Here is a 27,643-nt window from a genome sequence, read left to right as displayed (position 1 = left end):
AAGAGGATGGCTCTAGACTGTTCTCAATGGTAGCAGATGACAGAATGAGGAGTAATGGTCTCAAGTTGCAGTGGGGGAGGTTTAGATTGGATATTAGGAAAAACTTTTTCACTAAGAGGGTGGTGAAACACTGGAATGCGTTACCTAGGGAGGTGGTAGAATCTCCTTCCTTAGAGGTTTTTAAGGTCAGGCTTGACAAAGCCCTGGCTGGGATGATTTAACTGGGAATTGGTCCTGCTTCGAGCAGGGGGTTGGACTAGACGACCTTCTGGGGTCCCTTCCAACCCTGATATTCTATGATTCTATGGTATGTTCTTGCAGCCTGGTTGTTGGCAGCAGGGAATATGTTGCTGTTTTGCTTTTGAAATAACTTTTTGCATTTTTTAACTGATGGCGATAGCATTTAGAGCTTGGGATACGCATGTTAAATGTTTACTTATAGCCATACATGTATTTCCAGTAGCAACCCTTAGACATTTAAATGACTTGTGTGCTCATAAATCTTAGGCACCAAGTTATGCCTACAGTTTTACACCTGCAGAATGTAAGTGCAGACATTTAGACTCAGGAATTGAGACACTGTCTGTATAACTTTTATCTGGAATCAACAAAATATAACTCAAGTATAATCAAAGTTAAAAGCATTAACTCTGGACCAGATCAATTCCTATCACAGAAATACCCAGTGGTTGGGGGGTGGCGAGAGAGGGAGAGGGGGAAGGAGTCTCCTGGGAGAGGATTCTTACCCAGATCCTCTAACAAAGTCTTCTGTTAATTCTTCCATCTGGAGTATGTGTTTTCAGTATCCCTAGCTCCCAGAGTAGGGAGAGGTGTTTTTTCCCCAAATATCACAGATTCCCTAGCAGCCAGTACTGCTCTTTTGGGTGCTCTATATCTTGAAATGAGCCAGAGGCAGCACAGATCCAGTGGAGTTGGAGGCATTCCCAAGATGATAACCATTCTTTAAACTCGGGTTCGCGTCGGCTGAGGCTGCATTACTTTCCTGTCAGATTCCCTGTGGGACTTATGGGAGGAGTGAGATGATGTGTACTCTCCCCCTCTTTGATCACTGATCTTCTTCCCTGTGGTGCCAGAGAGATCAAGTAAAATCCAACCCACTCAAGCCTAAATAGGTCCTTGCAGGTCTCACTGGACCTTTGGTTAGGGTAAAATATGATCCCACTGCACCTCTGGATCTAAAAGCAACAGCTTTGACTGCCCGAACTGAAGAACTCAGGGTCCATAGTGCAAAGGCTGTTGCAGACACACAAATCTCAATTTGTGAACAAGCCACTGGAGGACAGACAGCACCATTGTTAGTGGGTTATGTTAACATTATGAAAAGATTAGCAGCTTCTGTAAAAAAGTTAAGACACTTAATTTTTCTAGAATTGATTGGAAGTATATATACTCTTCAGGTGAACTGGACTAAACTATGAAAATTGACTGGCTTTTAACTTAATTTTCTCTTTAAAATATATTTTGTTGGAAAATAAGAGATGAAAAGCAAGACACGTGATTTATTGTTCACTACTTCAAAAGGGAAAGTTGTTGCAGCTGACTAAATAAATTTCATCATAGCTTTGGCTGATAAAGATAATTAAGTGGTGACAGGTTCGTCATCCATACCACACAGAAAGGAAAACAGGTTAGGTCAAATCATTGCTGATATAACTCCATAAAGCCAAATTTTGCTGTTATTCTGAAGCAAAGTCTTAACTGGGTTGTTCAGACGTAGCGAGAGCAGAATTTGGCCTTGTGGAATTACACCCAGGATGAATTTGCAGCACACCATATGGAAAATCTTAATAAAACCACAATATGGATTTGAATTCACATCCCTCTAAATCTATAGGAAATGCTATGGGCAGATTCTGTTCTGTTACATCTACGCAACCTTGCTAGTTATTTTCATCCTCCACAACCTTACTACACAGGTATCCAGCAGACCACCTCAGAAGTAACTCCATAGGTAAGATACTTGGGTGAAATCCTGGTTCTATTCACATTAATGGCGAAATTCTCATGGACTTCAATCGAGCCAGGATTGCACCACTTGAACAGAACAAGACCTGCCTCTGGCTCAGTTCGGATAGAACCTGGGAGCAGAGTACAAACACATTCTGGCTGATCTCCATTGCCTGGAAGGGTATAAAGAGTAAGTTACAATGGCTTTATGTACTGTAGGCCTGCTTTCTCCCTCCTTTCCTTATAAGGACTCCTGGTAAGTCTATTTCAAGGGGCATGCAGCCTGGGTGCCCCACTGTTCTACAGCAGTGAATTCAGGAAGTGTTTTGGTTGCATTGTTGCTTAATTCTGGGTCCAGAGGAACTGCATTGCATTCTGGAGATAATGGGGAATCTGGGGAAGGGAAACCTCTGTTCACATGTGTGGCAAAAGGTTAGAAATGCTAGAACTCAATTTGTGTACTAGAAGGTTTAAGTCAATGTGGCTACCGTACGTGTTGGGCGAGTCCCCTTTGTAATAAACTTAACGTCTGCTGGTTCTACACAGTTGGGCTTTTTCCCAGATTGCGTGGTGCAAGTTTCCCTAACCTGGGCAGGTTAGTTTGCCAGTGCAGATCTCCCCCAGTCATATCTCCAACACCACATTTCTGAGGTGGATAGGATTTTTTTTAAAAAACAGAGTAAGTGGCAATACAAATCCAAGCAGCACCACCTTCCACTGGATATTAAAAACGGTGATTTTTATGCCATTGTCTAGTAAAACTTTTCAACAGTTCTAAACTTTCACTCCTGTTTTTGGAAGTATTCAGCACTTTTTTTGTACTCTTAATCTCTGTCATAATTGCTGGAAACTTGGCTTTCATCACTGTGGTTCATAAAGGAATTAACACAATAACAGAGCTGGTTGTAGTCACTTTATTCACTGCTTGACATATAAGATAAGATTCAAGCTAAACTTGTAGCTTTAGGACTGCATATACTTTTATGGCTTAACTTATTTTTGATCAAACTGGCTTCTTTAAGGGAGGTCATCTATTAGTAATACTCATATACTACAGCAATAAATGTCATAGAGAGCCCCAACAACAGAGAATACTAGGAACAATTATGTGTTAAAGCCCATTTCCTTTTTCATTAAAGTTCACCTGCTGAATAGGAAAAGTAACTTGTAACACAACATGAAGTTGTCTGAACAGTGTCTCCACCACACTATTCCATTCATGATGTGGAGCTTGCAACTTCTGGGCACAGGAGACAACTCTGAGCATGCTATCCCAGCAGCCAAGCCTGGGCAGGAGGCAGCCCACTGCTGCTGCAGCCAGGCAGCATCCAGGAGTGGTTCTATTCCGCTCCCTGCCCGGCTCCGGCTGCCAGGAAGAGCAGCCGGATGTGCCAGAGAGGGAACCAGCGCAGCGGGCGGATAGAGCTCCCCTCCCCTTGGTAACATAGCATGGGGCTGAGGGAGAGAGCATGGGGACCCCAGGCTGGGGGTGGGGCAGGGAGGAGACATATGGGGAGATCACGTGTCCTCCCTTTAGCTGGTCTGGCATCTTCCATGCTCCAATGTGAGATTCTTATATACAGAGGCACCAGCTTCGTCAGTCACCACACTTTTTCTCCTACCAGGAGACTCCTACCACTCTTGCTCTTTCATTTGTCCTCATTATAAAAAGCCCCACCTTGCTTTGCCATCGGTCCAGCCTCAGAAATCTGTCCACGAAGGCTATTCTACAGGTCAGAGGCACCGTGTGTAGCCACACTGCACCTGTGCCTAGGTCTAGTCCTGTCCCTGTAAGGATGATCTGGTGGTTAGGGCACTAGCCTGGCATTCAAGAGTCCTGGATTCAATTCTTTGCTCTACCAGACTTTATTTGTGACCATGGGCAAGTCATTTAGTCTCTTGGTGCTGCAGTTCCCCAGCTGTAAAATGGGGATAATAGTGTTTCCCTGCCTCACAGGATAATAGTAAGGACAAATACAAAAAGATTATGAGGCGTTCAGCTACTATGGTAATGGGGGCTATATAAGTACCATAGATAAATGTCATTTCTCTCACCCTACACACACACACAATCTTTGTTCCTTCTGGTCATGTGAGTGGATGGAGACATCCATTTGTTAGTTAGGAAACAGCCTTATGTCAATTTGCTCCGGGCTTTATGTAGCAGAATACATCCACAGCGACCTGTGCCACTCAGCCCTTTAAAAGTCATTGATGCTGACTCATCCCCCTGCTTTACACAATTGACAATATCCCACAGTACTGTCTAGTAGAGATTTTCAATCCATCAATGCACATCTTCTCCCTCCAGATGCTCTGACGATGGCCAGACAAATCACCGGATTTACTAGGTCCCTAGGATTCAAGAAAACCCATTGTGCTATAGTGCAACATGGTATCTAAGGTGTCCACCTTGGACCCTCCCCTACCTTCCACATCAATATGTTGGCTGGCTAACAAAGATAAAATCAATTAGGAGAGAATCAGAGAAAATAGCTAAGGGCTGTGATACTCCCTGGGGGTATTTGGGGTTGTGAAGCACCTTGTTACTACCTGCCCTTATCATGAAGGAGCCTCATGTGTACATGCCTGGGATCAACTCCCTAATGCCACTGACCATGGGCAACACAAGCATTTCCCTCCAGACCTACTCAGGCCTCGCTTTCTCTTTACTGGTTAGTGATAGGCACACTCCAACTCCCAAGTCCTCCAAACATCCCCTGTAATGTCCAGCCCATTTCATTGAACACTCACAGAATTGCCAGGCCCATGTTTCCCTTAGGAATAAAACATCACAGCTCACTAGTTACATCTCAGAGCACAGCTTTGCTTGACACGCAACACTTAGATTTGTTTATAGAGAAAACAAGTCTAAGTTTATTTAACAAAGAGATTCATACCGTAGCAAACAAAAATATTGGATACCAAGCGTTACCTCGAAAAGAAAAACAAAAGCTTTCTATGGCCCAAACTTAACTAAAACTTTATTTTTCTGTCTTAAAAAGTTTATCTCATCCAAAGTTTCTTCCCAGGGTTTTCAGCCAAGTCTGGCTGAGGTCCATTTTTCATTATGCAAGCCCACTGCCACTTTACTTTCTCAGGAAAGGATAGCTGGGGATCCCTCTGCACCCTAGATATAGTTTCAAAAGTTCCTTGTCTGTACTTGTAAATAGGATACCCCAGCTGGTTTTGTTTTTGTCCTGCAGGACTCACAATCTATTGATTAGTATTTTGCTCAGAGTGTAAAGGGACATCCATTGTGAACTGCAGTAGTATTTGGCATCCTTCAGTCTCAAGAGACCATGGATATGTGCCTCTGAGAGGTAAGGAATTTAGAGGGGTGGCGAGTTGTATGGACCCATGGTGCCTGTGCTCCAGGAATATTCAGAACATGGGGGCCCGACTCCACCAATGTTCAGGGCCAGGTCTCTCCCCCCTCCCCTCCTGCTGCCCTGGGCAATTTAAAAGGGCCTGGGGGCCCCTGCCGCCACCACCAGCAGTGCATCGGGGCTAAAGCGGCTTCCTGCCCGCCCTCGCTCCACGCGCTACTCCCACCCTGAGCGCCAACTCTGCCATTGGAACTGCGGCCAATGGGAGCTGCAGGGGCGGTGCCTGTGGCTCTCCCCTGGTCTACCTGCCTAGGAGCCACTGCCAGAGAGGTGTGTGGGTCACTTTCAGGAGACGCCTGAGGTAAGTGCCATACCCCTCACCCCCTCCTGCACCCCAACCCCCTGCCCCAGCTCAGAGCTCACACCCCACACCCAAACTCCCTCCCAGAGCCCGCCCCCCTGCACCTCCTCCTGCACCCCTGCCCCAGCCCTGAGCCTTCACCACATTCCCTCCCAGAGCCTGCACTCCTCCCGCACCGAAACTCCCTCCCAGAGCCTTAGGCAGGAGTGGGAGGAGGGGCAGGACTTAGACCCGTTCTGGGCACCACCAAAAATTATACAAACTTGTTGCCCCTGGAATTTACTCAGTTGGTTTTATGGCAGCCGCGAATATGGCTGAAGAGACCCACTTGAGAAAAGCAATCTCTGCCGCATCTGTCACGTTTAAAGGTGATGTTTCAACCTTTTGGGCTCTGCCTTCTGTGAGCTCTTTTCTCCTCTGTGAAGCTGGACTGCTTCCTCTCATAAGTCCAGAGATCTTTGTTAAGCTCTTGGTTCCAAAAGCTGCAGTTTTGAGTGTGATTTTTCCCATTTGTCCACATCCATGTCCATTTCTTCTCACTTGCACACATCCTTGAAACGCAATTTTGAGCTCCCTTTGGGTCTGTTTCCAGATGCCAATTGACTATACAGGATGTCCTTTAGGATGCACGCTTCATTCATTCGGCACCCATGCCCAAGCCAGCAGAGGCATCTCTGTTTGAGGAATGTTTGCATGCTGGGTAAGCTGGCCTGCCTGAGTACCTCAGTGTTGGTGATTCTGTCCTTCCAGGAGAATTCCAAAGATTCGATGAAGGCAATGCATATGAAGGCTGAGCATCTTTTCTTGGGGAGTATAAGGTCCACGTCTTCCTCCCATACAAACATGTACTGATAACACACACACAATACACACAGATCTTTGTTTGTTCTGTCAGTTTGTTGTTTTGCCATACCCTCTTGCTCAGTCTAGACGTTGTGGTGGCTTTTCCAATGCTGATGTTGAGTTCCGTTTCAAGTGAAAGGCTGCCTACAATAGTGGATGTGAACTCGTTCATCACTTCATAATTGTTGATCTTGGTGAAGGGTGCTTCCTCAACTGCTTGGCACATTATGTTAGTCTTTTTTAGGCTTATACTAAGCCCGAAGTCTAGGCAGGCTTTGGAAAAACTGTCCATTAGGCTTTGAAGATGAGCTTCTATGTGGGTTGTCACTGTTGCGTCATCCGCAAAGAGGAGTTGTTGGATAAGGGCCTCCCTAGTCTTGGTTTTAGATTTGAGTCTTGCAAGATTGAACAGCTTTCCATCCAATCTTGTGTGCAAATAGATCTTGTTTCAGTAGCAGGGAGAAGATCCCAAGCAGAGTTGAGGCAAGTACATAACCTTGCTTAGCTCTGCTATGAAACTGGAAAGCCTCAGACACTGAGCTGTCATACTGGACTGTGACGTACATGTTTTCATGGAAGGATCAAATCATGCTTAAGAGCTGGGGGGGACATCCAATCTTTTCTAGAAGTGTGAAAAGTCTACTTCTACTGACAAAGTCAAAAGCCTTTGTGAGATCAATGAAGGCTATGTAGAGGGACTTTTTTTGTTCTCTGCATTTCTCTTGTAGTTGTCTTAGCGAGAAGATCATGTCGATAATAGACCTTTCAGCTCTGAAGCTGCACTGTGATTCAGGACAGACTCTGTCTGCAAGGGTCTGAAGTCTGTTCAGAACAACTCGGGCAAAGGCTTTTCCCATAATACTAAGAAGGGAAATGCCACGATAGTTGTTACAGTTGCTCCTATCACCCTTGTTTTTACAGGGAGTGATGATGTTGGTGTCTCTCATTTCTTGTGGTACTTCACCTTCTTTCCAGCACAGGAAGAGCAACTCATGAAGATGTTGCAGTAGAATAGGTTTTCTGCATTCTATGACCTCGGACGGTATGCAGTCTTTTCCGGGGGCCTTTCCATTGTGAACTGTATAATACCTAATTTGCACATGACCAGGCAAGGAGAGAGAAGCATCTCTTAGCCCCTGCTTGGCAGCACAGGTGCTGGAACGGGGGGGGCCAGGAGGCCAGGCCTGTCTACTTTTCACCATGGGTCCCACCCGTGCCCCTCCTCTTCCCCTGAAGCCCCACCCACTGGAGCCCAGGCAGGTTAAGAGCCATTCAGGCAGCTGTGAGGAGCTGCGGACCATCCACCTGCTCTAGGCAGGAAGTTCAGGGGGTGCGGACAAGGGCCAGGGGTTGCTGTCATGCCCCCAAAACCTGGGCAGGTGGAGAGACCCGGGCTCCCTGGCCTTGCTTCGGCTTCAGGCTTGGCCAGGGATGGGGTCTTGGCGGGGGTGGGGTGGGAAGAAGGGGCAGGGGTGGGGCCACAGAGGAGGCAGGGGTCCCTGGCCCCCTCACTTTTGGGAAGGCTCCTCAGCCCCTGCCTGGCAGGTTTACGTGGCCTGCCTTAACTCACAGACCTACAGAACATAATTTTCAGCATATATACATAACACCACCTATTTTCCATACATACTTCTTGCACTGATTACACTACTAGAATGATACAGGCTTTCATTAGAGACCTTACATGCGATTCTTTGTACGCATCATTGTTGTAGCCATATTGGTCCCAGGATATTGGAGGGACAAGGTTGGTGAGGTAATATCTTTTATTGGACCAACTTCTGTTGGTGAGAGAGACCAGCTTTTGAGTTTGCACAAAGAGGTATGAGAGAGCTGTATATAGTGTCAGGTACAATGACTTGTATTTTGTGCACACCTACTTATCTATCTTAGATTCTTACATGGAGCCCATTGCTATTGTATCTGTATCATTTCCACCTGTCCACTAGGAATTAGAAGGAGATGACTAATTTATTTCACAAAGGGCATCTATAGAGCCTGTAACAAAGTTAAAGTTACTACTGACTTGTGTCTGATAACCTAGAGGTTAAATATTCTGTATCCAATTACCAATCTGCAGAGCCACCCAGATTTCTGCCCAGCAATTTCCTAAGGAACTAAGTATTCTAAGGCAGTTTACGTGGAATCCTGTTAAAGGGAAACAGCAAGTTTCTTTTTCAGTGGTCTTTCATGTCTTTTGTACTGCAAACAGATTTGTTCTGCCTCTCACAGTCCATCAGGTCACTGTTGTTCTGGCAGGATCCCTGGTCTCTTGGTCTGGGGACTGATTTATTTTGTCTTTGATGGACTGCCAAGTTGTTTTCCTTGCTGCATTTGCTGTTTTCTCCTCTGCAGCATAAGTTGTTAACTTGGCAGTATGCAGGACTGTGATACTGGCTTGGTGCCATCCTTCTCTTAATTAATTTGAAGCATCTGTTGAGGCCACACTTTGAGTTTTTTGCTGGGTGTTGGCATATTGCTGACCCCCTTTTTGGTTCATAGGTTTTCCATTTTTTTAAAGATATCATTGCCAAAAAGCCCTGAGACCAGTTCATGTAAGTATAAACCCCTAAATGAAGTTTCTCTTGCTCCTGCTGATCCCACTGGAGGACTGAGGCCATAAACTGCTTGAATTTCCAGTTGTATAGATATTTACCCTACTGCTCACTTGGGGTTTGATTACACGAGGTTGGTACAGTTGTATTTTCTGATCATTGCCAACCCCAAGCATTCAAAAACCATAAATCAAGCTCCCAAAATCATGAGATTGGCTTAAAACTCATGAGAATTAAAAAAAAAATTGGTTTCTTTTATCTGCCTTCTGGTTTTTGAGCTTTTAGCATTCACTTGATTCATGTTTTCAAGGTTTTTTCCACAACCATGAGGACTAGAAACTTTACTTTTTTATTGTTTGTATGGTGCCTAGCACAATAGGGTCCTGGTCTGTGACTGGGTCTCCTGGTAATAGTAGTACTAAATAAATAAATGAAAGTTGTCATTCTGGGGCCATGGGCTTCTGTGAGGAGCAGGGGCTTCAAGAAGAACATCAGATACGATGAGATTTGTAATAAAATTGTGAGAGTCGGCTCTTTACTGTGTTCAAATTATTTTGATTTAGAAATTGTTACCTGACTGAGGCACCCATTTCCCACTATATCTGTGCTGTACTCATGCTCTGGTTTGAACGCAGACTGTGGAGTGAAGTTTATTTTCTTGTGAGGTTTCCTCTACTATGCTTTGTCAAAAAACTACAGAAATATTAAATGGTTTTTGTTTCCCAAGAAGTGTGTTGGCTGGAGGAGGTGAGGGGGTAGAAAGAATATTCTCGTGGTTAAACCATTGGATTGATAAGGATCAACCTCTCCCAATTCTTTCAGATTAGATTAACCTCAGTGTTGTTCCCTGCCGCCATTTAGGATCCTCCTTCCCACCTCAATCATGACCATCTGCATCTAAGCCTTGCATACTTTGCAAAATGTGCATGTCCTAACATGCTCTTTACAAAGTCTACAGCAAACTGATGTGTGTAATATACGAAACTGAAATCTGCATTAAATATACTTTAAAAGATACACAAGTATATTTAGGAATGTGTTGCATTGTGGTAGTACCATGAGGTCCCTTTGTATAAAGCACAGTACAAACACATGACAAAAAGATGCTCCCAGTCCCAAAGAGCTGTATAATACAGTTTAAAAATGTTTATTATATTTTTATAAATTATGGTTTTTAAAAAGTGGTTATGTCTTTAGTTTTGGGTACTTATGATAACTTTTAAAATCCTCTCTGATTCTCACATATACCAATACTTATTAGGGACTCTTTGAGAAATGATGTTTGAAGCTCTTACAAGAGTCTATTTTGCAGATATGACAAACCAAGAAATTGTTAGCAATGTTTCTGAAAAGTTATCATGAAAGTTTCTATACTTTTTCTAGTGTATTTCAAGTACATTTCTACTTGTCCATTTCCCATATCTCAAACTTCTCGTGTAATATGGTCCAAACATTTCAGATAAATCCTGACTGGCTTGATTTATTTCTAGTGAAGCTGAAAGGCTGATGGGTTAGCTGAAAATTGGTCTTATTTCTAGTTAGCTTCACCTTTAACTGTGGAAGGATTGGATCTCTTAATAATATTAGCCTTCTCCTTTGCATAAATTTAATAATAGTGGAAGTCTTGTTACTTTCTTCTATTTTATTAAAAATATATATGGCTTAAACATTTGGAAAAACCCTGTTGAGGTCATTTTCGTTACAATGGTGCAGTGAAGACAGCATCTTAAAAATACTGATAAATTCTGGTAACTTCCATAAAAGCAAATAAGTGTGTTATAGCTAGGGTGACTATATTTCCCAAAAGGAAAACAGAATACCGCATGGAGCTAGCCCGAGCCTCTTGCCCAAGCCCCCTTCCCCATGCGGGGCTAGTGTCACTGCTCACCCAAGCCCTGCCTGCCCCCTGGCATGGGGCTGGCATCATCACTTACCGCTCCGCCCCCCGCATGTTCTTTCACACCCCACTTTTTTTTTCTTTTTTTTACAAATGTGGGCATTTGTCCTATTTGCTCTTGCCAACTGATGAAGTTGGCAAGAGCAAATGGGACAAATTACCACTTTTGCCAAAAAAAGTCAGGACGGCCAGGACAGGGCTTTAAAAAGGGACATACAGTCACCCTAATTAAATTGTAACAAGTGGTTTGTGAGTGTGTGGCTTATCAAAGTGAATTGGTTAGCAGTTCTCAAATTTCATTGCACTGCGCCTTCCTTCTGACAAAAAAAATTACTACACAACCCTGAGAAGAGGGACCACAGCCTGAGTCCAAGCCCAAGCCCCACTGCTCTGGGCAGAGGGGGCCAAAGCCTGAGGGCTTCAGCCCCAGATGTGAGCAGGCCGAAGTCTGAGCCCTGCCCCCCCAGGGCTGAAGCCTTCAGTCTTTGGCTTCAGTCCTGGGTGGTGGGGCTCAGGCTTCAGCTTCAGCCCAGTACCTGAGCAAGTCTAACGCCCTGGCGACTGCATTAAAATGGGGTTGCAACCCACTTTGGGGTCCTGATCCACGGTGTAAGAACCGCTTAACCTAATCCCTCAAGTAAAGTTTTAAAACAAATGGTAAAGTGGCATTAATCACTCCAACCCCTATATACAATGTATAGTTTAAAGAAAAAAAATAAGCAAAGGGGTGAGGACAAGTGAATACACAGAGAATAAACTTCCCCCTTCACTGATGCAGTTTCTCTGTAAACCACAAGTAAATTGTCCTTAGTGAACAAATCGGTCTAAGGCATGAGTGAAAGGTTTTAATTACATGAATTTTGCAAAAAAACCCAATCAGACCAGGAGTCTTTCCAGGGCTCTAAATATTATTTGGATCCTAGTATAAAGATTTGTCCCCACAAATAAATAGTTCTGCACAAGAATTATGTCAAGGCACAAATACCACATTTTTAAGGTAGTCTTGAAGCTCAGAACAAGGGTACCATCACAACAATGATTGGAATAAAACTATTTCCTATGCAGATGTTTCTGTGGGTGTTTAAAAGAAAGCTTTCTGTTGTAGGTAGAAGACCTTGGGAAGTGGCTTTGAGGCATTTTTTAGCAGTACTTTGATGTACTGTATGTATGTAGTTTCAGAGTAACAGCCGTGTTAGTCAGTATTTGCAAAAAGAAAAGGCGTACTTGTGGCACCTTAGAGACTAACCAATTTATTTGAGCATAAGCATCTGAGGAAGTGAGCTGTAGCTCAGGAAAGCTTATGCTCAAATAAATTGGTTAGTCTCTAAGGTGCCACAAGTCCTCCTTTCTTTTTGTATGTATGTAGATGCTTGGCTTTTGAGGAATACCCTACAGATATGGCTAGATCAGACCTCAGAGGGTGCCATCCAGACGGGCAATAATGAGGACATAAAACTATCATAAACTGATCCTTTTAGTGAAAGAAGATAATACTGCTGTGGCAGGCATCCATCAGATGCTGCTGTTACAGTCTCCCATGTAATTTTTCATAGTTTGTGAGTACGTTTTTGGTCTGGGAAGAAATGTTTATGGTAGTTTTTTAGTTTTACAGGGTTCTGTGTAGATTAGAAAGTGCTGTGTGAACAACAGGGGAGTTTGGTCTCTGCCTTGGTTTCTGATTAGAGTCAACTCTTGAGGCAGAGTTGTTCCTTGTGTGCTGTTTAACCATCTTGTTTCAGGACTTTGTAAATTAAGCAAGTTATACATAGAATATGCCCAGATTCTGTTTCACTCATTTTTTAATCCAATGAGGAGCCAACTTGCAAGGCCCTGGAATTCTGCTTCCACTTGGGAGAGCGGGACACTGGTGTCAGAATGGCACACTAGTGTCAGAAGTCAACAATATTTAGCATTCATATAGTGCACTATAAACACCAATCAATTTTTACAACACTTCTATGAGGGTGGATAGAAAATGTGATCTCCATTTTATAAAGAGGGAAACCAAGGCAGAGAGGTCAATTGACTTTCTCAAGAATAACAGGAGTACTTGTGGCACCTTAGAGACTAACAAATTAATTTGAGCATAAGCTTTCATGGGCTACAGCCCACTTCATCGGATGCATGCAGTGGAAAATACAGTAGGACGATTTTATATACACAGAGAACATGAAACAATGGGTGTTACCATACACACTATAACGAGAGTGATCAGTTAAGGTGAGCTATTACCAGCAGGAGAGGGGAAGAAAAACCAAAAAACACCTTTTGTAGTGATAATCAAGATGGGCCATTTCCAGCAGTTGACAAGAACATGTGAGGAGCAGTGGGTGGGTGCGGAATAAACATTGGGAAATAGTTTTACTTTGTGTAATGACACATCCACTCCCAGTCTTTATTCAAGCCTAATTTAATAGTGTCCCAGTTTGCAAATTAATTCCAATTCAGCAGTCTCTTGTTGCAGTCTGTTTTTGAAGTTTTTTTGTTGTAATATTGCGACTTTTAGGTCTGTAATCGAGTGACCAGGGAGATTGAAGTGTTCTCCAACTGGTTTTTGAATGTTATCATTCTTGACGTCTGATTTGTGTCCCTTTATTCTTTTACGTAGAGACTGTCCAGTTTGACCAATGTACATGGCAAAGGGGCATTACTGGCACATGATGGCATATATCACATTGGTAGATGTGCAGGTGAACAAGCCTCTGATAGTGTGGCTGATGTGATTAGGCCCTATGATGGTGTCCCCTGAATAGATATGTGGACACAGTTGGCAACGGGCTTTGTTGCAAGGATAGGTTCCTGGGTTAGTGGTTCTGTGGTGTGGTGTGTGGTTGTTGGTGAGTATTTGCTTCAGGTTGGGGGGCTGTCTGTAAGCAAGGACTGGCCTGTCTCCCAAGATCTGTGAGTGTGATGGGTCGTCCTTCAGGATAGGTTGTAGATCCTTGATGATGTCTAAATGAGGCACTCCTAGCTCCGAGTCCTCTGCTCAGACAACTAGGGAATGTTGTATTTTATAGATGAGTATACATTTCTGTAATGCTACTTGTTCTCATTGGTAGTTATTTGTATTACTTATGCTAATGTAGTCTTACTTAGTTTGATCATCCAGTACATTTAGTAAGGTTTGTTTCTCTACAATACAGAAACTATTAGTAGACATATCCTGAGTAGTGTAAAGATGCTCACACTGTAACATGGTAACATCCCATTAAATAGAGAGATCCATTGATTATATCACTGTATAATGTTTCTCTAAACAAAAGCTCACTGTTGTAATGATCACTGTATTGTCACTAATATTTACACGGTTAGGATTTGTAAACCTGTTATAAACTTCCTAATAAAGACACAGTGGGAAAAAAAATAGTAAAAGAATTATGTTAGGGTAGTGTTAGCACACATAAGCTGAAAATGTTATTTTTTTTAAACCCAGCATTTTACCAAGATCTATTTATGTATGTGTTGATATGTGGTGTTTACTTCTGGTTTGATTGTGTTTTTTATCTACCTTAGGACGTTTATTTACTCATTCTTCACGAGAGGCAGACCTTTCCCACTGCAGATACTTCTCTTTGGCATACTATTCTGTATCTATAATGGTTTCCTTCAAGGGTACTACATGATTTACTGCGCTCAATACCCAAAAGATTGGTTCACTGACTTCAGATTTACATCAGGTAATTACAGACTACAGGATTTCCAGTATCTACTCTCCAAGCAGTTTGTAAGCATTTTGAACTGTGTTCTAAACTTTATTGCACTTGTGAGTCAAAGTCAGTGGTGACAGGAATCAGCACAAAACCTGCCTGCTGGCCCAGATGTAAAGACTAAAAAGAACCATTTTCACAATGAAAATAGAGGAGTTAAATGTATTAGCTTTTTGCCAAGCAGCCACCTTTGAAAACACCAGCTATTAAAGCACAGACTCAGATCATTAGCCTTGCTATATCCTTCTTGGCACCACATTAGACTTTTGTTAAGGCCTGAGGAGTTGCAAATTCCAAATGAACTTCTCAGGCCTTGTCTACACTAGGGATTCTCCCTAATTCCATCAGTTGGCCATTGGAGTTGCACTGCTGCGGACAAAACAAAGTCACAAGCTCCGCTGATGCAATTTGTGGCTTTCCTTGCCCATATGAGGGGCTTGCACTGATGCAGCTACACCGATGGCTGGTCACTGGTGGATGAAGTCAGGGCAAATCCCCTATGTAAACACGGCCTCAGAGACTAACCTCCTTCTCCTCCTGAGGCACATGGAAAGTCTAAAGAACAAATTTGGTCCTGGTGTAAGTAGGTTCAACTCCACTGACTTCAGCAATGTAGTATGCAGGCTGAATTTGACCCTGGAAATTCACTGAGAGTGAGTTATTTAGCAGAGGAAGCCAGTTGATGTTGTTACTCATGTTGTGCTCAGCTCAAGGGAAGATTTTTAAAAATGTTAATACAAGAAATGATGATAAATGGGGGGCGGGGCGGGCGGTTGAGCAAACCTTCTTTTGGTTTATATAAGGCAAACCTTGCCTTATATAAAATGCCTTACTTATAACTAGGGCCCTATATATTCTGCAACATGCTGGGGATCTATGTTCTGCAGAAAGATCTCGTGGCTTACTATTTGAATTGCAGTAATGCCTGGAGGCTTCAACTGAGGTCAGAGTCCCATTGTGCTAGACACTCAGAACAAACCTAGCAAAAGTTTCCCCCTGTTTACAGTCAAAATAGACAAAACAGAGTGGGGAGGCCAGAGAGGTGAAGAAACTTGCCCAGGGTCACACCACAAGTCAGCAGCAGAGCCAGCATAGGGCGAGGTGGGGGTGAGTTATATACAGTTAGTATTATACTCCCCTTTCTTGCACCTCAGCTTAACCCCTTCCTGAAAGCAAGGCCAGAGTTGTCTTTTCAGAAAGCATTACACAGTATAAAGCCCCTGAATTTTGGTGTAACAGCTTCCAGTCACTTTCAGAAAAAGAAAGTACCACACAATTTGCCCAATAAACAAATATTTATATTTAATGCAAACAAAGAAAAACAGTGTAGTTGAAGTATTTAAGTATTAAATATAAATGTATTGAAGTATTAAATAACTTGTAAACAAAAAGCTATTGGCTAGTAAATCTACATAAGTGTCCTTTCATACAGACTTTCACAAACTTGCTGCTATTAAAAATGTAAGGCTTTAGCATAACACCTACACTCTATTTTCACACACAAATAAACAGTCTTGTTTTCCTCCTGATCATCGTCAGAGATGATTCTCTCAGGCTATAGTGTGGTCCAAAAGGTAGCACATGTCACCTGAATTTGTTGGACCTGGAATGAAGCTTCAGAGGCTCTCCATCCCCAGATCAAATACTTCCAGCTTGTCAGCCAAACAGATATGGTCAATGGATTCTTCTAGCTAGCAGTTCTCAGTACTCTGTTAATAGAAGATTGGCTTTCCTAAGCTTGTGCGTCAGACAGGAAGATTGTGTTTGTAGCCAAGATGTTACAGGTGCTCATGACCCAGCCCTGACAACCAACACTGACCTGCTAACTATAATGTATCTCACATGACAGTCATGCACTTAGCAGCCCAGTACACTTTCCCGCAGGCCTGCTTAGATGTGGCTTATTCAGCTGAGTGGCAGTAATGTCTGTAATTGTGTCCAGCAGCCAGCAGGAGTCGCTGTGATACACAATCTGCCACATACTCTGTTCCTCCTGATGAATTACAGTGGGAGAAGCAGCTGCGAGAGGAGGACCAGACAGCAGACTTCAGGGAGAAGATGCTAGTTCTGGGAGTGCCAGGCTCCCCTAGCTTCTCACAGACAGATAACACTCTCTAGCCTCCAGCTAACCCTTCCAGATGCCCAGCCCTGCCAGACTCTCGGTGGTCCCGTTTCCCCCCAAATATACCCCCTCAATTTTCCACCCAGTTATCCTCAGGCACCTGTCAGCAATTCCAGACACACCAGCGCCCATCCAGTGTCTCCAAACACCTTCCAACATTCATTAACCACCTTCCCCCAGACTTCTAGCATTGTCCAGCACCCACCTCTCCACATCCTAGATGCCCTCCAGCACTCACCCACCCATATACCCTAGCCGCCATCCTTCTGTGACCTTTCCCAACTACAGCAGCCAAGTTCTGCACAACCCCATATCCGGCCCCTGTCACTGCTCAGGGCAGGGTTTGTTGATCATAAGATGAATTTTATAATCATATACAAATGATTGTCTATTATAAAAAAAAATACCTATTTTGCTTCAGTTTTCACTAAGAAGCTAAATGGTGACCAGATACTCAACACAATTAATATTAACAAAGGAGAAGGGAATGCAAGCCAAAATAGGGAAAGAAAAGGTGAAAGAATATTTAGATAAGTTAGATGTGTTCAAGTCATAGCGTTTGAGGCCAAAAGGGACAACTAGATCATCTAGTCTGACTTCCAGTATACCATGGGCCACCAACCCCACCCAGCACCCCCACACTAAGCACAACGACTGAAATTAGACCAAAGAATTACAGCCCACAGGAGACTGGACTGTTATGTGCCACATGCAGAGAATAGGAGGGATCAAGGTGCACCAGGGCCTGAGGCTCCCGCAATCACAGGGATATGGTTAAGTAAGATACTCAGATAAGCTTGGCAAGTGACCCACACACACATGCTACAGAGGAAGGTGAAAAAACCCCACGGTCCCTGCTAATCTGACCTGGGGGGAAATTCCTTTCCGATCCCACTTATGGCAATCAAGGTACCTGCACCATAAGCTTCCTGAAACTTTGTGAGCAGCATCTATTGGATCTACTCACCTCTGTAGGGCCTGATGAAATTCACCCTAGGTTACTTAAGGAACGAGCTGAAGCAATCTCAGAACAGTTAGCAGTTATCTTTGAGAACTCCTGAAGGAGGGCAAGGTCCCAGAGGACTGGAGCAGGGCAAACATAATACCTATCTTAAAAAAGGGAACAAGGAGAACCTAGGGAATTATAGACTAATCATCCTAACTCGGATACCTGGAGAGATACTGAAACAAATTGTTAAACAATTAATTTGTATGCACCTAGAGGATAATAGGGTTATAAAGAATAGCCAGCATGGATTTGTCAAGAATAAATCATGCCAAACTAACCTAATTTTCTTCTTTGACAGGGTTACTGGCCTATTGGATAGGGGGAAGATGTGATATACCTTGATTTTAGTAAAGCTTTTGACACAGTTCCACATGACATTCTCACAAGTAAATTAGGGAAGTGTGGTCTAGATGAAATTATATTGGGTGCACAAATGGTTGAAAAACCATATGCAAAGAGTAGTTATCAATAGTTCACTGTCAAACTGGGAGGACATATCTAGTGGGGTCCCACAGAGGTCAGTCCTGGGTCCGGTACTATTCAATATTTTCATTAGTGACTTTGATAATGGAGTGGAGAGTGTGCTTATAAATTGGGCAGATGACATCAAGCTAGGAGGGGTTGTATGCACTTGGAGGACAAGATTAGAATTCAAAATTGGAGAATTTGGTCTGAAATTGCAAATTGGAGAAATTGGTCTGAAATCGACAAGATGAATTTCAACAAAGATAAGTGCAGAGTAGTGCACTTAGGAAGGAAAAATTAAATGCACAACTACAAAATGGGGAATAACTGGGTAGGCAGTAGTACTGTAGAAAAGAATCTGGGGGTTATAGAGGAGCACAAATTGGATATGATGCAGCTCTGAAAAAGGCTAATATTCTGGGGTATATTAACAGGAGTGTCCTATGTAAGCCTGGGAGGTAATTGTCTTGCTCTACTTGGCACTGGTGAGACCTCAGTTAGAGTACTCTTTAGGAAAGATGTGGGTAAATTGCAGAGTCCAGCAGAGAGCACGAAAATGATAAACAGTTTAGATAACCTATGAGGAAAGGTTTAAAAACTGGGCATGTTTAATCTTCAGAAAAGAAAACTGAGGGAGGACTTGATAACAGATTTCCAATATGTTAAAGGCTGTTTTAAAGAGGATGGCGATCAATTGTTCTCCACATCAACTGAAGGTAGGACAAGAAGTAATGGGCTTAATCTGCAGCAAGGGAGATTTAGGTTAGATAGTAGGAAAAACTTTCTAAGGGTATTTAAGGCCAGGAATAGTCTTCCAAGGGAGGTTGTGGAATCCTCATCATTGAAGGATTTTAAAAAAGATTGGACAAACACCTGTCAGGGTGGTCTAGATCTACTTAGTGTGATGAAGAGTTGAGCCTGATGAGTCATCTGAAGTAATTTCCTGCAAATAGTAAGGTTCCAGCCAATCCACAACCAAGGGTCTAACCAAGTGACCCCAAAGCAGATATATAGACTCCTAATGAAAGCACGCTGCTCAATGTCACTATCTTGTCAGGGTTACTTCCAGCGGCATAGTGGTTCTGACAGACTGTTCCTATTCCAGCCTGTCCCTGCTCTTGCCCCAGCCTGTCCCTGCTCCAACAAGGCTAGTTGCCCAGCTGACCTGACACTTGGTCCAGCCTCACTATAGAGGGCTGGACTTGATGACCCTCTGAGGTCCCTTTCAGCCATACGTTTCTATGATTCTGTAATTAGCCAGACCAGGAGCTATCATGCCAATCAATATCTCATTTTCATTCTGTAGGTGTTCTGTTGTTTTTGTTTGGCATGGGAATCAATATTCACAGTGACATCCTGCTACGCCAGCTAAGGAAACCTGGAGACCATACTTACAAGATTCCACAAGGTACATTCTCCCTATGCCCCTCACCCAAAAAGAGAAGCACAACTGGATAAATAGTAGGGGGGTGAGGGGGGCTGGCAAAAGTAAAATATACATCAAAACACAAAGCTCTTAAAATTATTTGGAGCCATTAGTTCCACATGGATACTTGACTCAGATGTACCCCCCTACAGCATGAATTAATTGCAGAGGCATGGTAATCATACATCTTTGGCCTAAATTTTGCCGGGGAGAAGTGATGACGGGGAGAGAGTTCAGCAGGCCACTCCTACCCTCTGAGTCCTGAAGAACACTTTCTATGTGAACTTTGCACAGCTTGGGTTTTGGAGGGATGCCCAGCTGTGGGTTTGGAAGTGTCCTAGGCTATACCTCTCTAGCGCCCCCTTGGGGCAGGGCAGGTGCTGCTCCTGTCTTGGAGTTCAGGGCATCTGCCCCCTGGCAGGGGAGTTAAAGTAGTTAAAACAAAAATTCAGTCTGCTTTCACAGCCCATAAAAAAGCAGAGTCCTAGGCCTTCAAGAAGCCGAAGAGGAAAGTACCAGCCCTCCTTCTTTCTGAGAGGGCCTGAGCAGCCAAGACTTTCAAGCCTTGGTCAGTAACCTCCTATTCCGGGGGACCAGGAGTTCTGAGTTACAGTCCTGCTCCTTCAGCGTGCTGCCGTGCATTGAGCAGGGATCCTCCCTTTTAAGAACTTGCCCATTTCCAGGCTTGCCAAGTCTCACAAGGTGCACTGTGTCGAGTCTGACTGTGCCCAGAGGATCTGCCCCAGCACATACCCTCCCCCCTTATGATGGAGGTCAGAATCCCATCATCCAAGTGTGACTCCCCCACTTCCCACAAAAGAAGTCTTCATTGCTGTGTTTCTTTCCTGCATGATGTTGTACTCTAAAAATATAGGGTTGGAGAGACAAGTATCATAGCATATACTCCTGGGGGAATTCTGCACTACTGTGCGCATGCGGAATTCATGTCACTCTGCAGAATTTCTATGCTTCCCTGCAGATGGGGAAGCTATGGGAAACTGTATGGGGGTGGATGCCGGGCTGGGGATGCCCATGGGTGTAGTGCCACTGTCCCCCACCATTTCAGCAAGCGTAGATCTGTCCAGCTGAATGAGGGTGCTGCTTGGCTCCGCTGACTCTGCAGCTGGATGCTGCCTCTTGGGCCCTAGTGCTGGTCATGCTCCCTTTCTGTGTGCTAGAGCCATCCTGTTTTCCGTACAACGAGTGCCTGCAGTGCTAATGGCAATCCCCCAGTTACCTCTTCTGTCTGCAACCTGGATGGCAGTCACATGGATCTTGAGCCAGGTGCCAGGATTAGCCTTAGGTCAGAGGTCACAGTCTCCAGTTTTCCTACTTTGTGAATAATTTCCCAAAAATATTCCCAGTCCTGACCAGTAATGACAGGGTAGTGCCAATATTTGAGGAAGGAGCTACCAGGTGGGCATCCATATGCTGACCAACAGTTAACTATAGTCATCAGCTGGGGAAGGCCATCACATCTCCATGTATGCACTGGAGGAAGATTATCTCACTTGCGATCCCTTCTACAGCAGCCAGGGGAGATTGGATCAAGGTCTGGCTACATCTGGAGTCCAACAGACCATGCACTTTTGTCCCATTAATCAATCCAAGTACTGTTATTCTGGCGGGCTCTTTCTTCCTTGCTCTGCTTTCTGTTGTCCACATCTGGGTATACTCGCACTCCATCGTGGGACATTCTCTTCAGATGTGTCCCAGTCGCCTACATGAGAAAAAGATCACCATGTTGTGGTCTGAGCCCATCTTCTTGTTCAGCGATGACCCTGCTTGTTGTAGGGGTTTGGCATCTAAGTCCGTAGTAACCCCTACTCATTAGCAGGGCTGGGAATCAACTGTCCTGGTTAGATTTTATCTGGGCCCTTTCTGGCCTGTTGCTGGGACTCACTGAGAGACTGAAGACAAGGGTATTTGTCCCTGACCAGCATGGGGTGCCTTTCACCTGTCCAGGCTTCACATCAGGCTGGGTCAGCCTCTAAGCCCTAGGTTGTCCCCTTCCATCTGTTCTCTGGGGGTTCCATAGCAGCAAAAAAGTTTTCCATCATTTGCATCACCGTTGTTAATGACCTTGGCGGATGCCTCAGTACCCACTCCCATACCTGAGTGAGGAATATTTGTATGAACTGCTGGACAAGTACTCCAGTTCTCTCCTCCGACCGTAACGACTACCAGAAATGGTCCTTCAGTTTTTGGGCCATCACCTGTGGCTGGACTCCTTTGGGACATGTTTGCGTACAGAAGTGGTCGAGGAGCATTTCTTTGCTGATATAGAGAAAGTCCAGAATGGCAGACTTAATCAGTGTGTAATCCCAAACCAGAGCCGTCCCTTGGGTATGGTGAATCGGGGCAACAACCTCAGACCCCGTGCTTTGGGAAGCTCCGCAGGTGGGCAGGCGGGGAGGTGAGGTGGGAGGCAGGTGGCGAGCAGGGTGAGGAGGTGAACAGGAGATGGGCAGGCAGGTGGGGGGGGCAAGGAGGAGTCACCCTATGAGAACCTCCCCCTCCCCTCAGTGCCTCCTGCCCACCAGCGGACCCCGCTGATCAGCACCTCCCCCTCCCTCTCAGCACCTACCGTGGATCAGATGTTTCACTGCATCAGGAAGTGCTGGCGGGGAGAGGAGAGAAGTGACGGTGTAGCACGCTCAGGGGAGGGGGCAGAACTGGGCGGGGAAGGGGCAGGGGCGGGAAGAGGCAGGGCAGGGGTGGGAAGAAGCAGGAAGGGGGTGGGGTTTTGGGGGAGGGGTGGACTGGGCGTGGGACCTGGCCGGAGTTAGGGGGAGCACCCCCTGGCATATTAGAAACTTGGTGCCTATGTCCCAGGCCCTGCACCCCACTAGGGACGGCCCTGTCCTAAGCAGCCACGGGGTCAAGTCCTCAGCAGGCTGTGTCAGTCAGGTAGGGGGCGAATACAAGGGCCAAGTGCTCTGGAGGCCTGTTCCTGGTCCTGCTTGAAAGTGGTCAAGAAAACCCCAGGGTCATATTTTAAAACACAAACCAGAAAAAGAATTCAGATTTAAGTCATAACTCTAACATTATAATAAGCTTTTACATTAAATCAGGGGTAGGCAACCTACGGCACGTGTGCCAAAGGCGGCCCATGAGCTGATTTTCAGTGGCACTCACACTGCCCGGGTCCTGGCCACCGGTCTGGGGGGCTCTGCATTTTAATTTAATTTTATATGAACCTTCTTAAACATTTTAAAAACCTTATTTACTTTACATATAGCAATAGTTTAGTTCTATATTATAGACTTATAGAAAGAGACCTTCTAAAAACGTTAAAATGTATTACTGGCATGCAAAACCTTAAATTAGAATAAATAAATGAAGACTCGGCGCACCACTTCTGAAAGGTTGCCGACCCCTGCATTATATGTTACTTTAGTGTAAATCTTTTAAAACATGAATCAGGCCCCATCTTATTCCGCTTCACTGGCCGCTGGATCCCTGGCTGCCCGGGCCACCTGTTGCCCCACAAGTAACTGTTGTACCAGGTTTTGTTGCAGGTCTTTCTGCTGGGTCGCCATCTCGGATAGCAGCTGCTGTTGTTGGGTTGTCTGGAGCTGTTGTTGAGTGGCCCGTTGCAACAGTTGCTGCTGAAACTCCCGTTGCTGGGTTGACGGCTCTGGCTGGCTCCATGTCAGCCACTTGCACTTGCTCTGGATCCATGCTACGTGGTCTCTTTGTCTCTCATGTGCACAGGCTTCAAATCTCCCTCTGATTTACCCTTACGTCAGGGTTGGGACATAAGCATTCTCCACTGCTATACCTCTGTCACTACACCTAGGCCTTCAGGAAAATAAAGAGGGGAAAAAAAAGAAAAGTACTAACACTCTTCCTTTCTGAGGGGCCCTCAGTAGCCTAGACTCTCAAGCTGTATTCTTGGTCAGCAGCCCCCTGCTTCCAAGGCTCAGGGAAACTCTGAGTTGCAGACCTGCTCTTTCAGAGCGCCATCCTGCACTGAGCAGCAATCAAGCCGCACAGGTGTGCTGGGTTGATGCTGATTGTGCCCAGAGGAGTGCTTTAACTCCTTTCTGACTGGCATGTGGAAATGACCCACCACAGGGCAAAAGAGCTGAAGACTTCTGTGTCATGCTCCCCTGCCTATGGCATGTTCCCCTGATGAATCTGTGGCATGTCATGTAAAAATTGCCCTGACCAATATTCTGGATCTATGTTTTGCCATTGCCAAACCTGGTCATCAACCCCTCTCCTGCTCCATCTTCTGTCCTCTTTAGAGAGAAGTGATTTGGGAGTGTCTTGTCCTTGAGAGAGAAGTGGTCTGAGCTCAATATGGGGATCTAGGATCTTTCTGGTTCTAATTCTGATCTTGACTCTGACTCCTTCTGTTGGCTTGTTGCCTCTGGTAACCTCTTTCTGCCTCAGTTACTAATTTACCCTAACATGGGTCTGGTGAGTAGCAATGGACTCTAGCTCCAAAATATATCCAGAATTTGAGCTCCCCGAAGTTTATAGATTCATAGATTTTTAAGGCCAGAAGAGACCATTCAATCATTTAGATTGACCATCTGAATAACACAGGCCCTATTCCACCAAGTTTGATCTGTGAAATAGGTTCAGCCCTGTCTCTAGCTGTGAGAATTGATGATTGTAAAGTGGTTTGAAGTCTGTGGACTTATTTCTCCTCTCACTTGTGCCAGTTTTACTTTAGTATAATTCTACTGGCTTTGGAATTATTCATTGATTTACATGGGTTCAGTGGGAGGAAAATCAAGCCTTCTAAATGTGAAAAGTGTGACTTACAGTCCCCACCCTGCAATGTTTTGTTGTTGACTTGAAATGAGGGTAATTAGTTTTCACTCTTCTTATATGCACTTGTGACTTTTTTTGAATGCAGGGGGACTGTTCACATATGTATCTGGAGCTAATTTCTTTGGTGAGATAGTGGAATGGTTTGGCTATGCCACAGCAACCTGGTCCTTACCAGCCTTTGCATTTGCACTTTTTACACTGTGCTTCATTGGGCCACGTGCTTATCACCATCACAGGTATCAAAACCAAGATTGCTTCATGCTCACCTACAGTTGCATAATCCCTGGGATGGGGGCGGATTCAAGATAAAATTGAAATGCTCAGTACTGTATATGGAAGCAGAAATGCCTCATTATTCAATGAAAAGAACATATAATGTGGGGACATCAGGAAAAAGCTTGATGTGGTGGTGTTTAGCAAGTGGAGTTTTCAGTTGATTCCCTATTACATTTTCTAGAGCAGGGGTGGGCAAACTACGGCCCGCGGGACTGTCCTACCCAGCCCTTGAGCTCCCAGCCCCTCCCCTGCTGTTCCCCCTTCTCTGCAGTGATGCAGCAGTGCAGGCAGCGTGGCTTGCGCCCGCCCACCTCCAAGGCTTTCAAATAAGCCTGTCCCGCCGCTCTGAGCGGCCTGGTAAAGGTAAGGGGATGGAGGGAGGGCAGGAGGTCCCAGGGGGCAGTCAGGGGACAGGGGGCGGTTGGATGGGGCAGAGGTTCGGGGGAGGCAGTCAGGAGACAGGGAGCAGGGTGGCAGTTGGATAGGGGGTGGGGTCCGGGGGGGCAGTTAGGGATGGGGGTCCTGGAAGGGGGTGGTCAGGGGACAAGGAGTGGGGAAGGGATGGATGGGTCAGGGGTCCCAGAGGGCCTGTCAGGGGGTGGGGGGGTGGATAGGGGTCGGGGCAGTCAGGGGGCAGGGAGCAGGGGGGGTTGGATAGGGTGTGCGTCCCTGGGGAGGCAGTTAGGGGCAGGGGGTCCCAGGAGGGGGTGGTCAGGAGACAAGGAGCAGGGGGGGTTGGATGAGTCGGGGGTTCTGAGGGGGGCAGTCAGGGGGCGGAAAGGGGGAGGGGGAGGATAGGGGGCGGGGGCCAAGCTGTTTGGGGAGGCACAGCCTTCCCTACCCAGCCCTCCATACCGTTTCGCAACCCCGATGTGGCCCTCAGGCCAAAAAGTTTGTCCACCCTATTCTAGAGCCTCCATTTTTAAAAGTTACTTATGGTTTGGGGTACACTGATTTTTGGGGGCCCAACTTGAAGCACCTTAATGGGGCCTGATTTTTAGAAAGTATTGACCATCCATCCTCTGAAAATCAGACTTCATTAATGTGGCTTATGTAGCCAACACTGAAATGGAAGAAAGTGTTCCATCAACAAAGGTAACAGCCTCTATTGCTGAGCATTCTTACAAGCCTCTTGAGCTTCCATGAGGCAGCAGTCAAGGAAAGTGCTTTAGTCCAGGAGCAGTTCTTAGCTACCATAGTGATCCATACCTGGACATTTTAGGGTGAAATAAGGACAGCAGTAAACTGTAACTCCAAAATAGTCAATGGGCCTGACTGTCATTTACATTAAACCCCTTACACAGCTCTGGCAATGTAAAGGAGCTTAAAATGACTGTAAGCTACATTACATCTCCCACTCACGTTAAAGGCCCCTTTTGGCTGCCACAGCAGTGTAAAGGGGCTATAGTGTAAATGTGAATCAGATCCTAGCAATTTACTTTGGATTGACACGGGTGTGAATAAGAGTGGGATTTTGCCCTTAGAGCTACAAAAGATATTCAAGAAGAATTCAGATTTAAGTCATAACTTTAACGTTATATTAAGTTTTGATATTTAATGTTACTTTTGTGTAAATCTTTTAAAACGTCTCTTTTGTGCAGTTACTGAAATTGGTTACAAAGTGAGGCATTTTTGAAGGGGATTTCAGGATGGAAGAAGATTAAGCTTTATTAAAGCAATAAGTGAAGTTTTCTGGGCATACATGAAGGTTCACTCTCATTTATTGTCTTTCAGGTACTATCTCAGGATGTTTACAGACTATCCAAAGTCCAGGAAAGCCCTGATTCCTTTCATTTTTTAAAGTCTGAAAATAAGGACTCCTTTGGTTTTTAGGGGTTTTTTACACAGCCTAATTTTAAACTGGGGTTTCACTGTAAAAAACTTGTGTAACATGATATTGTTGGTTTAAATGATCAATAATGTAATTCCGAACTAACACTCTTGTGTTTAACTATAGTATGTACCACAGATAACTTTATTTGGTGACACTGACATAGCTGAATGTGCAAAGGGAGCCCTGCCAAACAATGGGCATGATTGTCAATGGAGTTACACCAATGTAAAACTGATGTAACCCTACTGATGTCAATGAAGTTACACTGGTTTAACACTGGTGTATGAGAGTAGAAAATCAGGCCCAATATCTGAGTTACCTCTTTAAACAATAACTTTTCTATGGCTAGACTACTAATATTTCACCATCAGGGATCATTATGTTGTTTATTAAAGCATTCACAGCTACCTCAGGATTTTTGACTTGAAAATCCAGATTCTCTTCAGACATGTAAATTGCTATTCTTACAAAGACCAGAGGTGCTGAAAGTAGGACAAAAATAAAAACCACATAAGACATCTTCTAGTGAATGAAGATGTTCTCTGATGCCAGTAGTTAATTTTGTCCGAGGAGAACATTGTCAGATATTCTCCATCTTCTGAACTGACGCAGGAACATTTCTGAATTTCCACAGAAGCCCAGCGTGTCTCCTGCTAATTTCAGAAGGTAGTAAGGAATTTTTCCAAAGGTTTCACCAGTTCCAATAGGAACACAATTCCCAAAAGACCCTGATATTGTTAGTTACTTATTAGACCATAACATAGATCACAATAATTATCCCAGTAGATGGGGAAGACAAAGGTCAGACTCCCACAGACTACACACATTATGTGCCTTTGAAACTTGCCTTTGGATTGATTGTATTCAATTTTATACACAGTACAATAAAGTCTATGTAAAACAGTGAGCTGTCACAGTCTGTAACTGCTTTTTATAGGAATAGTGTTGGGGGTGCCACCAGAGCCAGTGCAGGATATTTTGCGCCCCCGGCGAAACTTCCACCTTGCGCCCCGGAGAGCTGCAGTAGCAAAGGGAGTGCTCAGAACCGCGCAGCGCAGCCTCC

General features: G+C 44.7%; 1 protein-coding gene across 1 annotated transcript in view; it reads left to right on the top strand.

Annotated features, from left to right (window-relative positions):
* Positions 1-26,915, top strand: part of SRD5A2 (steroid 5 alpha-reductase 2) — a gene marked incomplete at its 5' end in the record, with an annotated part of 57,229 nt that extends 30,314 nt beyond the window's left edge. Inside the window, 4 exons of the mRNA XM_084622328.1 lie at positions 14,467-14,630; positions 19,563-19,664; positions 24,556-24,706; positions 26,481-26,915. Coding sequence (XP_084478454.1) covers positions 14,467-14,630; positions 19,563-19,664; positions 24,556-24,706; positions 26,481-26,547 — 484 coding nt within the window. The 3' untranslated portion in view covers positions 26,548-26,915. The remainder of the gene's footprint in view (positions 1-14,466; positions 14,631-19,562; positions 19,665-24,555; positions 24,707-26,480) is intronic.
* Between the last annotated feature and the right edge of the window lie 728 nt (positions 26,916-27,643).

This window comes from Lepidochelys olivacea, assembly GCF_965140295.1.
Source record: "Lepidochelys olivacea isolate rLepOli2 genome assembly, chromosome: 3".
Taxonomy (NCBI): domain Eukaryota; kingdom Metazoa; phylum Chordata; order Testudines; family Cheloniidae; genus Lepidochelys; species Lepidochelys olivacea.
Note: the sequence above shows the minus strand (reverse complement) of the source record. Positions and strands in the feature narration are given on the sequence as shown.